Source organism: Chrysemys picta, chromosome 2 (genome assembly GCF_011386835.1).
Source record: "Chrysemys picta bellii isolate R12L10 chromosome 2, ASM1138683v2, whole genome shotgun sequence".
NCBI lineage: Eukaryota > Metazoa > Chordata > Testudines > Emydidae > Chrysemys > Chrysemys picta.
This window is the reverse complement of record NC_088792.1, coordinates 227194259-227208213: the sequence shown is the minus strand read 5'-3', so window position 1 is coordinate 227208213 and position 13955 is coordinate 227194259. Positions and strand designations below refer to the sequence as shown.

Below are 13955 nucleotides of genomic sequence, written 5' to 3'. Positions count from 1 at the left end.
CAGTCCTGATCCAAACCACAAGTGTTACACTGAAAGACCAATGACAATTCAAGTCTGGTATCTTACAAATGTAAATATTGTTTCCAGAACTTGTTCCTAATTCTAGCAGGTCATATCATATCTGATCACCATGTCTTACCCAACAAGATCTATTCAGAGATTATTTTAACTGCTATATCAAGATTCACTAGAGCTAGAAGATGTGATGTACCCAAATGCAGCTTTGAAGTGACAAAGTAACAATCTCTAACTTGAGTGGTTTGACATACTGGCTAACTAACATCATGTTGGAATTCAAGTGGCAGTGCGGTGGGGGAGGGAATAAGAAAAATTAGAGGGTAAGGCTGACATGATAATTTCACAATTTACCAGGGATACAGGACCAATAAACTTTTCTAAGCAGCGGTCCTGGACTTGGACCTATGATGATCTCTAAAGAGAAATGTTTTGTCACTCTGCTGGGGGAAATTAATAGTATGCTCGTATTTTACAGGTTTTGTCAAGACATGCAGTACATCTATCCATCTGTAGTGATTTTATCATGTGAATTTTTCATGGAAAGGGGGCGAATCTACTATCTCAGTGTACATACTTGAACAGTTATATCATCTTGAACTCCCCATAGCTATTATGAGAAAGAGGGGATCAATATGCAGGCCTACCATTAATAAGGTATGGATGATTGCAGCATTTTCTTAGTTCCATCATAGTGTTTAAAAGATTAGGTACATTAGCTTGACCACCACCCTTGGAGAGAAATGTGAAATTCTTTTCAAGAATAGCGCGATAGTATTTCTTCTGAATGTTTGTCAGCTCAACTTCAATGATTGTTTCTTCTTTGGGGGCCAGGTTCTTTTCTACATCCTCTTTAAGGCGTCTCAACATCATTGGCTTCAAAATGGCTTGGAGCTTTTGCACCTAGGAGACACAGCTTAATTAGTAAATAATTGTGTAACAGTAAAGCCTTAAATACTAAGTTTTTATTTTCAAATCATATTATACCACCTTTAGTTTTAAGGAGATGCTCTGGTTATCTCCACCACAAGCATCACCCTAATCCTAGAACTCCAAGAACCTCTAAAATGTCCTTCGCTTCATTTTCTACCACAACTCATACAGAAGGGTTTCAAAAAGGAAGATTTGCATACAACCCACTAATGACTGAATTCTGCTTTGGTTAGATACACAAGACTACAGTTAAAAAAAATGTGATGTTACTGTATTGTTTCTGGCCAGTAATTTTTTCCTCAGGTGTGACCATGTATTTGATGTTATGAAATAGATCTCACTTGAATAAAAATTTCCCAAGCCAAGAACCATCATCTCAGACCAATCATGGCAGCTGAGTGAAGTAAAGGAGTGTACCTGAAGACAAACTGATATCTACAACACTAAAGGGTTTTTGTTTTGCTTTAGATAGAACTGGCTGTAATGCCTATTATAGGTTGCCTAACACTTTTCATTATAAGACCCTTTTTCAGTTGCTTATAAAACTAACTGTTTAGGCTGAAATTTTCCATGCTGATTTCTGCCAGAGGCATAATATTAATTTATTATATAAAAGTTCCAAGCAAAAGCCTTTTGTGAGTAGTAGTTAGGGGGAAAATGTGTCTGTCTGTTTATTTAACATGACTTGCACCTGCATGCTTTGGAGCAGGTATTTGTAATTTGGTAGAATTGCCCTGGAGAGATGCTTTTGCTGTCTCAGTGAAAACCTACCAAAATCTGTCCAAACTATAAAGGTTCTGAAAATCCCTGCTTCTACATCGTCAGAGGTTTGTGCGAGGCTGGCAGCTAAATTCTCTGAAGATTCTATCTGCATTGCCTGCCCCAGAATGCAATTGCCCTCAGTGGCAGGCCTGAGCAAGAATTATCCTGCAATTGTTCCTCATCTACCAGTGGCCACTGTGGTGCTGGACACCAGAACTGAGAGCAGTAAGACTATTTCTCCTGTGCTCTCAATGCTCCCCCTGCTGTTGATCAGGCAGTGTGGAGAGAAGAGGGGTAGACTAATGTGGAGGGCTGAGGATTAGAGGGAAATAGGAAGCAAGGGGGCAGGGGAGGAAGAACATAAATCATTAGAGCACACTACCTTCCAGAATCTGAAATGGAACCCAGGATTCTGAAGAAGAGCGGAGTGAGCGGGGACAGTTTCAAGTACATAATTTTTCAACCTCCTCCTTGTAACAACTTTTTATTTTTCTTAACCTCTGAGGATAGGACAAGAAGCAATAGGCTTAAATTGCAGCCAGGGCGGTTTAGGTTGGACATTAGGAAAAACTTCCTGTGAGAGTAGTTAAGCACTGGAATAAATTGGCTAGGGAGGTGGTGGAATCTCCACCACTGGAGATTTTTAAGAGCAGGTTAGACAAACGTGTCAAGGATAGTCTAGATAATACTTAGTCCTGCCATGAATGCAAGGGACTGGACTAGATGACCTCTCGAGGTCGCTTCCATTCCCACAATTCTATGATTCCAGAGTCCCAACACTCCTCTGCTATTCAAACAACTATAAAATCTACTGTCAAAGCGATGTGCCTCATCCCAGTCTTGTAGCTGGTCCATGCAGGGGATATTTCTATCCGCAACCTTGTTAGTTCAAGTGGTATGGAACTGTGCTGTGAATCCAAAGGTTCCAACCCTGCTGATGTCATATGTAGAGGGTCATTATGATCCACATGACGTAACTGCTGTTTTTTTTAGCTTGCTTTTTTAAAAAATGTAAGCAATTAAATACAAAAAAAAAAGCCTTAAAAGAAAATTAAGGGCACATGTCAAGCAAACAGAAGTTAATACCACCAGAATTAAGGTGTTTGAAGCCGAACCAAGACAGGATCCTGCTGAAAAAGTAGTATGTCAGCGTTTAATTAAGGACTGTATCATAACTCACAAGGCAGCTAAATTAAAGTTGCATGGATAACCTTTATCCTGGCATTTCCTAACTTTTGAGTGCTCAACTTTGCAACCCTAACCTCCTTTTAATGTAGTTTTTGTATATAATTATAAATTAGTTTCTCTTGATATTTATCAATGACTTAAATTTGTCACTTGTTATGTTATGCTGCATGAATTTTTAGAAATCTTTTCGTTTCTTCAAATGGGAAGCACTAGAATAGTCTATTTCTGAATAAAGATTACAAGTACAATGTCTGTATTAGGTTAGGTCATTTACTAATCTGAGATCAGACCTAATCCTGTTCCCACTGAAGTCAATGGCAATATTCTCATTTGTTTCAAGGGAAAAAGGAGCAGCCCATTATTCTGTTGACATTGTCCCTTTAACATGGCAACTGAAAATCTAGTCAGTCTAAACAAAAAAGAGTGAAAACTGTTTCTGCTACTACACCTGTCCCCAGATTCTCTAGCCAATTTAAAAATCCCTTTTAAAACATTTTTGAGCTGCCCTGGTGCTATGACAGAGGACACAGTGAAATTTATTACAAAGTATACTGTCTAACGCACAAAGTAAATACACTATTGGTCTCCTTTACTCTTCCCTTTCTGAAGATCTACAGTGTTGTTTGTAATAATAATAAATAATAATAATAATAATAAGGTAATAAAAATTACTGTAGCAGGATTAAAACTGTCTCTTTAAACAGGGAAAGAAAAAGTGCATGAGTAAAATTACCTGTTCTTCTGTTTTCAGATCACCAAACTCTTGCATGAATGTGCTTTCTGATGGGAAGCGACCTGGCTCCAAGAAATGAAGCAAGCTGAACAGCTCTTCTACAGTGTTCTGTAATGGGGTACCAGTAAGCAGCACCTTGTGTTCCTGCAAGAAAAACAAGCAGTTGACTAGAAGCGATCTGTGCAGATGTTTTCTGCTTATTATGTTTTTGTCCTTATCATTCAGTAGTCCCTTCAACGCTATGACTCTTTGTAAATCTTTTGTGACACCAAACACTCTGGTCTTCCTCCAAGGGCACTCTAGGGCATTAACTCCAAATCACTCCAGGCATTCCACTCAGCTTCTTGCCAAAGATAGGTCCTTTAGCCAACCAGCCAGTGTCCTTTCTCGCTTATCTGTGCTGCATGATCCCATCCCCTCCACAAATCTTACAGACTTTTAGACTAGGGATATGCTACAGGCTTTAACAACTCTGCTTTCCCCACCATCTCTCATCACTAACGGAATGGAAGTCCTTCAACGTACTACAGCACATTAACAATATAGCTAAAACTAGTTACCTCTTCTCTACTCTCCACTTTAATAGTAAAAATTCTACACTACTCATGTAGCATTAGAAAAGGGCAGTTACCTATCTGTCCTAGCTTTTCAAGCAACTCAAAACCAGCTGAATAAACATTTATTTGTACACAGTACCCTACGTTTGTTCAAAGCTGACCCATTTTTTCCATAAGAATCAGGAAGTTGAATTATCAAGGTGCAGACGAGGATGAAGGAAGCAGATTTGGCAAGTGAGCTGCTGAGGCATAAGACAGAGAATGTGGGAGAAATTAAGATTTGGCCCCAGAGTCAATGGGGAAGGACAATTGTAGTAGTATGTTGGGGGAGCAAAATGAAAAGTTTCATATTGCTTAAGTAACATAAAAAAAGGCACACACAAAAAAACTTTAAAAAAATAGTGTGTTTAGTTTTGGTGGATTGGAAGCTGAAAAACAAAGAAGAATGCTATTTACTTATATCAGAGTACTCCTGGAAGCTGATCCAAGACTGGGACTCCATCATGCTAGGCACTAAACAAATGCAGAGTCCCTGCCCCAAAGATTTTACAATGTAAACAGACAAGACAGTCAAAGAATGGGAGAAATGAAGTATCATTATCTGCATATTACACATTAGGAAAGGAAGCACAAAGATTAAGTGATTTGCTCAACATTACATAGGAAATGTGTAGTAAAGCAGGAATCAAAAGCAGATCTTGAGTCCCAGTCTACTGCTTTAGTTATACATCCATCTTCCTCTCAGACATCATAATAAATGCCTTTACAGAGAACTTTACAAACATTCGTTAATTAACCCTTAAAACCCCTGTGAGCAAGATAAATAATATTATTTTACAGATAGAGAAAACAGACAAAAACAACTTGGAAAAAAAAAGCTGTCTTTGCATATTCATTTTTTTTCCGTAAAACAAAACGAAACCAAAAAACCACATTGGAGATACCAGGTTTTTACTTCCTTAGTTTTGTTGGAGAACCTACTGTAGGTCTAAAGACCATTTTATTTCATTCTTCAGATGCTGCAAGGAATCTTTCAGCAAAAGCACAGGACAAAAATATCAAAAGTATCATGTTTTAAGGCCCTCCCCCCCGCCAAACATTTTACTTTTCAAAGCATCTTTCAATGCTTTTGTTGGTATACAATAAAGAAAACGGGGCACCTTTTAACTACCTCCCCATGAAAGTCAGTTTTAAGGCACTCGCTCAAAGTTATGCAGCAAATCTCTGGCAGAGGTAGAATTGGAACCGAGCAGTTCCGATCGCCTACATCAGAGTTCATTTCACTTTACCATGTTTTCATTAAGTACGCATTTAAAATAGATAAGTGGCCAATTTTTAAAGATGGGAGGCAGGGAAAGGTGTAGATGGGGATAAAGAAAGGACAAAAACGGAGTTTAAAATGGCATGATATGGGAGGAAAAGTAGGATAGAAAGAAGGACTTCTCTTTGTTTTCCTTTCTTAAGGGAGAAGACCAGCTTCCAGGATTAATTTAATGAGGAGATTGGTGGGTTCTTCAGCACTTTTAGTTTAGGGTTTAGTTTAGTTTAAACTAAAAGTTTGTAGATATGTCCATCTGGCTAGCTAAAAAGTCTTTAAGAAAAGTTTCTCATACAATTCTCTCTCAAAATTGAGTTGATTTAGTGGGTAACACAGGAAAAGGCTTACAAGTTATCTTCTTAAGAAATTACCAGCTAGGACTACTGTAAGTACATAAGATCCAAGAAGCACTTACCAGGTCCATCATCTTCAGACCTTCCAAGAGCTTGCAATTCCTGTTCTTCAGCCTGTGGGCTTCATCAATTACTACACAACGCCATGGAATGTTACGCAGCTCAGGGCAGTCAGTCAAAATCATTTCAAATGTAGTGATGATAGCATGAAACTTATAGGACCCCTTTATTACCCGACCCTGAAAGAACAGCAATGATTATACGTAGACAACCTTACTAACGAATAAAGAAGATAAAGATTAATTTTTTTAAACTTCACATTATATATAAAGAAAATACAAAAAAAAACTAGTGCAATGAGCAAAATATTTAAATACAATCATTACCACTGACATCAGAATAAAGGAATGCAAACAAATAAGTCTGCTGCTTTATGAGGGTTTGCTTTTTTCAATTTTGCACAAGAAAGAACCAGTGCTTTATCAGTGCATACTAGACACAAAGATGACATGTCACTGCAGAAACAGTATCACGTTACACCACAAAAATAACAACATATCAATGCAACACCAAGTTTTAGTGTAATTTTTTCCCTTATTTTGTTGAGAAATTTATCTTCACCATCAAAGCTGTGTTTGACAGTTCTTTCAAGCATTCTGAATAAACTGGAAGCGAGAGTTCTATTTTTCTGAGTAGTACATATTTTGTTAATTGACATGTCAGTACTCATGTCTTGGTGTTCACTACATATATAATTCATTAATTCTAATAAGCAGAGTTTTGGAGAGGAACAGATTCACAACTGTGAAAAGACCTTTCCATATATTTCCCTAGTATTTCCATAATTTGAGGTAAGCAAGTTCTATGGGACAGTTTAGCTGATTACTGGGGGCATCGCCATCATTTACTATGGTTAGTTAATCCTGCATTTTTCAATACCAGTATCCAATAAAACCTATTAAATATTTTATTCTGGAAATATTGTGAAGACAATGAACTGGATGTAATTCGGATATATTTCTTCCCAATCTTCTTCAGACAATAAAAAATGTAAACTAGCTTCACACACGTGTTTCAGTTCCAAAGTCAGTGGCTACAAATTGACAACATTTGACATAGTTGTCATTTGCCCAGCTTTTCCCTCCTCACACATGCTGAAACCAGAGTTACTGTAGGGTAAGTACCATATATACTCCTTCATTAGCCCGTTCGTTTATAAGCTGACCCCCCAAGATGGTTAGGTAAAAATAGCAAAAACTGTATGACCCTTTCATAAGCCAACCCTATATTTCAGGGGTTGGAAAATGTTGGCTCCTGGCCCATTAGGGTAAGCCGCTAGCGGGCTTAGACGTTTTGTTTACCTGGAGCGTTCACAGGCACGGAGCCCCTCAGCCCCCAGTGTCCACGGTTTGCCATTTCCAGCCAATGGGAGTTGCGAACCACGGCCACAGGGAGCTGAGGGGCTCCAAGCCTGCAGACGCTCCAGGTAAACAAAACAACAATGTATTAGATATTCAATTCAGTGATTCCATAGAGTTTAAAATCATCAAATTTTGCTGTAGACCCGTTTATAAGCCGACCCCCACTCTTCGATGCATCACTTTTTACCAAAAATATTCGGCTTATGAATGAGTATATACGGTAACTATTCTCTCTTCTTTGAGTGTCAGTATGGATCCCAATGTGGGTAACTAGCAAGCAGTGTCCCTTTATTGTGGAAGTGAGGAGTGCCACCCAAGGAGTCAAACCTACATTCCTTCAATGTTCCCATAGCCTTTCTCTATTACCTGATGGGACCAAATCCTTTTAACTATCTCCTAATTTCTTTTTGTGCCTATATCTGGCTCATTGCTTGGCTTTTTAATCTCATCATAGAGAATTTCAACATGTATCACACACTGTATCTCCACCTATTGGTTAGCCGCTGAGTCACTCCCACCAAACATCAGGGCAGATGTTGGTCTTCTGCCTGCTTCAGAAACATGCCAGAACTTGATGTATGTAAACCCACTGACTTTTGTCAAACATTATGCCCTTGATGCGTTGGGTAGGTTTGATGCCAAGTTCAGGACAGCAGAACTACATATTCTTCTCTTATGGTATCAAGTATGGTTTTGAAAAGAAGGCTGGTAGGTAAAATGACTGATTCCAGGGGGCGGAGGGATAGCTCACTGGTTTAAGCACTGGCCTGCTAAACCCAAGGTTGAGAGTTCAATCCTTGAGGGGGCCATTTAGGGATCTGGGGCAAAAATCTGTCTGGGAATTGGTCCTGCTTTGAGCAGAAGGTTGGACTGAGATCCCTTCCAACCCTGATATTCTATGAAACTTTGAGACCGAGATCACATTTGGGATGAATTTAGGATGAAGTCTCAGCACTGACTTGCCCCTGTGAAAAGATGTGTAGGAAGGCCATGAGAACTTGGAGCTCATTGACCCTTCAGGCTGAGCTACTAGAAAGACCATGTTAAAGGTAAAGTGATGTATCCAACAATTGGAAAGCAGCTTGAAAGGAGAGGAATGATATTACAATCCCATGTAGAAATCAGGTCTTCATTAGGTACTTAAGTATGCAGCAGGGTCCTTAAAAGAATCTTGATTTTGACACATGTGAGAAGCCTGAGTATGACTGAATGAAAGCAGGACATGATGATACTGTTGCAAGATGGACTTTGGGAGAACTAAATGCCAAATTGTTTCTGGTTCAGAATATAGTTGAAGATCTGTGGTATCAGAGCCTCAACTGGGTCCACATTATATTGGGCTGTCCAACCGTTTCTATTTGGAGGAGATTTTCCAAGCAGAATGCTTCCTACTCTGTATGGGGAGTTTTTTAACCTGTTGATAAGTCTTTTAGTGGTGCTCAATCAGCCAACATCTAAGTCCTCAAGTGCCACAACTGCAGGTCTAGGATATCATATCTGGGAAGATCAAGAAGGAAGGTCTGAATGGATATGTGCAAGAGATCTGACAGTCAAAACTGCTATGTCCAATTGGAAGCCATTAAGTTCCACATGACCTTGTCCTGTCTGACTTTGGATATCACCGTAGGCATCAAGGGAACCATGGAAAAGGCAAGTTTCAGACCGGTAGTCCACTGTAGCAGGAAGATGTCTCATTAGAAGCCCAGGTTCATGCCCTCTGTGGACAGAAGTTCAGGCATTTGGCATTGTCCTCCGTGATGACCAGATCAATACTGGAGCCCTCCAATGGCAAAATATCAACTCTGTGAGAGATTTCTGCAGCAGCCACTCTTGGCTGGTTACCATCTGCCTGCTTAAGAAGTTTATCATGTCACTGCTAGTACCTGAAAGGTGCAGAACCAATGGGGTCACCCTGTTTGGATGACACCTTGTCCACAGCCTGACACCTTCTTGGCAGTGAAGGGATTATGAAGCACATCCTTGATTGTTGATATAGTGTATTCCAGGTAGGCTATCCATAAAGATCTGCACCGCAGAGCTCTGCAGGAATGCCACGCAAGACAGCCAGATGTCCCTGAACTCCAGGATGTTCGTATGCAGCACAAATCACCCCGGCACCAGGTGCCCTTCACCTGCAGGTGGCCCAGAAGGGCATCCTAACCTGTTTGAGGCATCTGACAAGGCACAAGAGTAAGATGTTTCTCCAAGCAGATAGAGGCTTTTTAGGTCCTTGTCATTAGCAGTACTCCTTTGACTCCAATTGTTCCTGTAGTGCCTTGTTTGATTTCAACTGTTCCTGAAATGACTAAGGAGCCTGACTTGGGATGGGCATAACAGTACTTAAACCCAGATTGAAGAACCTAGTACTGTTTCTCTATCCATTTTGTAGTCAAGTTATTATGGCTGGTGTATTCTCCAGGGTTTTAGACCCTCATTTATGGGGAGGGTGATTCTGACAACAACCAGTCCAGCCAGAATGTCAAACAACTTGTGAGATTTCTCTTATATGACCAAATTCTATCTCCAGAGTCTCAGTAATTCTTATAAGGAGCTCTTGGAATGACCTGAAGTCATCCAGCACAGTATCGGTTCCAAGGATACCGCCTTGTCGGATGACGATGACAGGCCCTTTAGTGGTGAAACAGGACATTGCTGATACTCTGCTCCAGGGTCTGACTCTTCCTGGTCATCTAATATAGGTGATGTGGGCAGAGATGTAGACATGAATGTGAGCTGTTTCTCAAATGCAGTGGAGAGACCATCTCCTTGATATCTGAGAGGACAGACTCTAGCAGGCCCATTAGGGGTATGGCTAGCTTGTTTGGTAGTGAATAGATCAATGCCATTCCTGTCATGAGGGCAGTTGAACATGACTAGGGGAACTGGAAGGCCTTTCAGCAGACACTGACCACAGATCTCAGGGGAGAAGTTTCCTGCTTGAAGATAGCAAGAATGAGACCTGGTGACAGGGAGGAAGAACAGACTTGCTCTATGGGTGGGGCTGAGGTATACCTCGCTCTTGAAACCAGGGTGTACATCAGTACCAGTAACTGTCCTGGCTTTCCTAGCAGCTCATATTTGGCTTTAGGCATCAACCCTGGAGGGTGTGCTGCTGAAGCTGGGATCGGTGCTAGAGAAGGCCCTCCCTCTGTGCCACAGGCTGCTTCTTATCACCAGCCATCAACACTATGTGGGGCTTGGTGGCTTTATCCTGTGAGGTTTTAGGTGGTCTGTCCTTATGGGAGGACACTAAGCTCCACCTGGAGCCTCTGCAGTCAGAGCAGCCCCTCTGGTGCCAGACTTCTGCATCAGAGGTGTCAATGCCTGTGGTGTCAGGGGAATAGATGCCGATGGCAGGTCTTTCTTCAGTGCCATCTTCTCCATGCTGGTCTTCGGAGTCACTTGCCTGCTAGATGATGCGCTGGATGAAACTGGCTTATGTCTTCACAGCATCTGAAGAGACCTTCACAGATTGCTCCAGGAGATGAAGATGCAACCACACATCTTGCGACTTATGCAGTTTTGCAGGGATTGAAAGGCAGATGCCTAGCATGTGGGACTTGGAATATATCCATCACAGGATAGGTAGCGTTTCAAGCCCACGGGTTGCAAATGCACCACCTTGAAAATCCCTGCATTGGGGATGGGTGGGGGTGTCTGCCTGTAACTGTCCAATGCAGATGTGTCAACATCATTCATAGTCAATGTGTATCAGAAAATCAGAAGATCTCTGAAGGTGTTATGAAGAGCTTGAAGAAGTTTAACTAAGAACAAATGAGAAGGCCATTCTCCAGGTTCTATCTTACTGCCTATGGCAGTAAGAGGCAACTGAGTGAAAGTTGGGGCTGCCCAACCTTTTATGCCCTCTGAAGGGAGAATTAGGTGGCAGAGGCACTGCTACCAATGGATACTGCTATTAAAAACAAAAATCCAGTCTCACACACATGCGCATCTAAAGTGGGATCCACAGAGACAGACTCAAAGAACCATGATTATACTTGACTAGTACAGATTTTTTTAAGTATTTGAGTTCTGAAAGCCAATAAAATCAAGTCAGTAAATTCATATATGGAGTGAAATCTATTATAAGGCCAGAAGGGACCATTAAGATCATCTAGTCTGGCCTCCTACATAGGAGTTCCCTAAATTAAATTAATTCTAGAGACACAAGGTGGGTGAGGTAATATCTTTTATTGGACCAACTTCTGTTGGTGAGAGAGATAAAAGCTTTCAAGCCCCACAGAGCTATTCTTCAGAAGATGACTAACAAAAAATATTACCCACACCTACCTTGCCTCTCTAATATCCTGTGACCAACATGGCTATAGCTACACTTCATACATAATTCTGTTTGATTTAGAGCATGCCGTTCAGAAAGACATCCAATCTTGATTTAATAATTTCCAGTGACAGAATTCACCACAACCCCTGGTAAGTTGTTCCAAGGGTTAATTTCCTTGACTGTTAAAAATACATGCCTTGTGTCTGGTCTGAATTTGTCTAGCTTCAGATTCCAGCCAGTGGATCTTGTTATACTTTTGTCTGCTAGATTCAAGAGCCCTCTATCATCAACAAATTTCTGTTCCCCATGTAGGTATTTTAGACAGTGATCAAGTCACCCCTTAACGTTCTCTGACAAACTAGACAGATTAAGCTCCAAGTCTCTCTTTATAAAGGCATGTTATCTAATCCTTTAATCTTTCCTCATGGCTCTTCTCTGAACCCCTCCAATTTTTCAACACCCCTCTTGAAATGTAGACACAACATTCGCACTTCAGTCACATCAGTGCCAAATACAGAGGTAAAATCATCTCTTTACTCCTACTTGTACTTCCAAGGATCACATTAGCTCTTTTGGCCACAGCATTGCACTGGGAAACAGTGACGCTAAAAAAGACTTGGAAGTCATCGTGGAGAGAGTCCCTCATTCTGTAAACATGGATTTTGTTCCTAGGTACACAACTTCACTTTTGGCTGTACAGAAACACACATTGCTTGGTTGTGCCCAGCTGGATAAGTGATCCAGATTACATTTAATCAGTTACCTGTCTACTTTATTAGTTACCCCTCCCACAATCTCTTTGCCATCTGCAGACCTTATCGATTATTGATTTTATACTTTCTTCTAGTTCATTTATAAACATATTAAATTGATTAGCAACAAAAACCAAAGGACCCCAGCAGAAACACCTGCTCAATGATTATGATTAATTACAATTACATTTTGAAACTTATCTGTTAGCTATTTTTTAATCCATTTAATGCCAAATTTGTACCATTCTAGTTATTTTAATGAAAATGTGCAAAGCCAAGGCAAATGCCTTACAGAACTCTATGTATTTCACATCAGCACTATTATTCTTTATCAATTAAACTTGTAATCTCATCCAAAAAGGTATCACGTTAATTTGACAGGATCTATTCTCCATAAACCCATGGACATTGGCATTAATTATAAACTGAAGCCCTATTACTCAGAAGACAAGTACAGTGAAACTGCAGTTTTTATATCCTTCTACTTCCCTAATACCATTTTGCCAGCACCAACAACCTCCCTCCATAGAGGCAAAGTGCTTTAGACTTCCAAATATTGACTAGTAAACAAACTAGCTATCTGCCAGAAGTAGTGGCATCTCATTCATTTTAATAATAAACAACCTGCACTAAATGGATCAGAAGTTAAAGAGGACAGTAATACCTGAACTATGTTGTCTCCACTATTCAGCAACATACAAAAGGGTGGATTTTAGGATCAGATTTTCTTTATCCAATCATATGTTTTTAAAATATTGTTTGTTTCTCCCTATAGCCCCAACACCTGTCATCCCAACTATTTTTTTATTTCTAGCATGTTCTATTCAAAGTGCTTTTTGGGGTTTCTTTATTTTATTTTTCTGGATTTTTAGCTATTTTGGAGTTTTATGCAGTGTCCAAAATCAGAGGTTTTGGGGTTCTTTGTATATGCTGTTGTGAGAAACGTATATTACTTTAATATAGTACTGTGCACTTGAATGAAGATTTTAAACGGCAATATATCAAAGTACACATGGGGACCTTTAGTGTGCACCAGCAAGGTCTACACAGACCAATTAATGCACAGCACATTAGAAATCACGCTCCAGTAATATTACTCTTCTTAGATAAGGCTTTAGGGTACGTCTATACTACCCGCTGGGTAGTGTTCGATGTATCGGGGATTGATTTATTACATCTCATCTGGCTGCGATAAATTGATCCACGAATCGAAGCCCATACTCCACCTCGGCAGAAGGAGTAAGCGGAGTCGACGGGGGAGCCGCGGCAGTCGACTCACCGCCGTGAGGACGGCCAGATAAGTCGACCTAAGATACTTTGACTTCAGCTTTGCGAATAGTTCTCTACACTAATGGGGTGGTTCGTATCTCTAGTTCGAACCCCCCCACTAGTGTAGCCCAGGCCTTAGATACAAGTAACCATTTCCAGTGGTAATTGCATAAACACTGCTTTTTTGGGTATTGGGGTTGTTTTATTGGTGTTTATCGGTTAAAATCTAAAATTAGAAGCCTTAACTATTCACTTTCCCATGTTCTCCTTCATGCACAATGGCTTGTCATCAAGATTGTAGTGATCTCAAGAAATATTTGTGCAATTTATGGCAGCTGATAATATAGAAATTTCCATTAAGCTGGATTCTAC

At 40.3% G+C, this 13955-nt stretch overlaps 1 protein-coding gene across 9 annotated transcripts in view; it reads right to left on the bottom strand.

The window, feature by feature from the left end:
• The window catches only part of CHD7 (chromodomain helicase DNA binding protein 7), a 180990-nt gene that overhangs the window by 27984 nt on the left and 139051 nt on the right, over window positions 1-13955 (bottom strand). For all 9 annotated transcript variants that reach the window (XM_042845678.2, XM_042845700.2, XM_008173459.4 and 6 more), the window contains 3 exons: window positions 5922-6098; window positions 3632-3775; window positions 663-918 (listed from right to left, as the gene is read on the bottom strand). In XM_042845678.2, the coding sequence (XP_042701612.2) occupies window positions 663-918; window positions 3632-3775; window positions 5922-6098 (577 nt within the window). The remainder of the gene's footprint in view (window positions 1-662; window positions 919-3631; window positions 3776-5921; window positions 6099-13955) is intronic.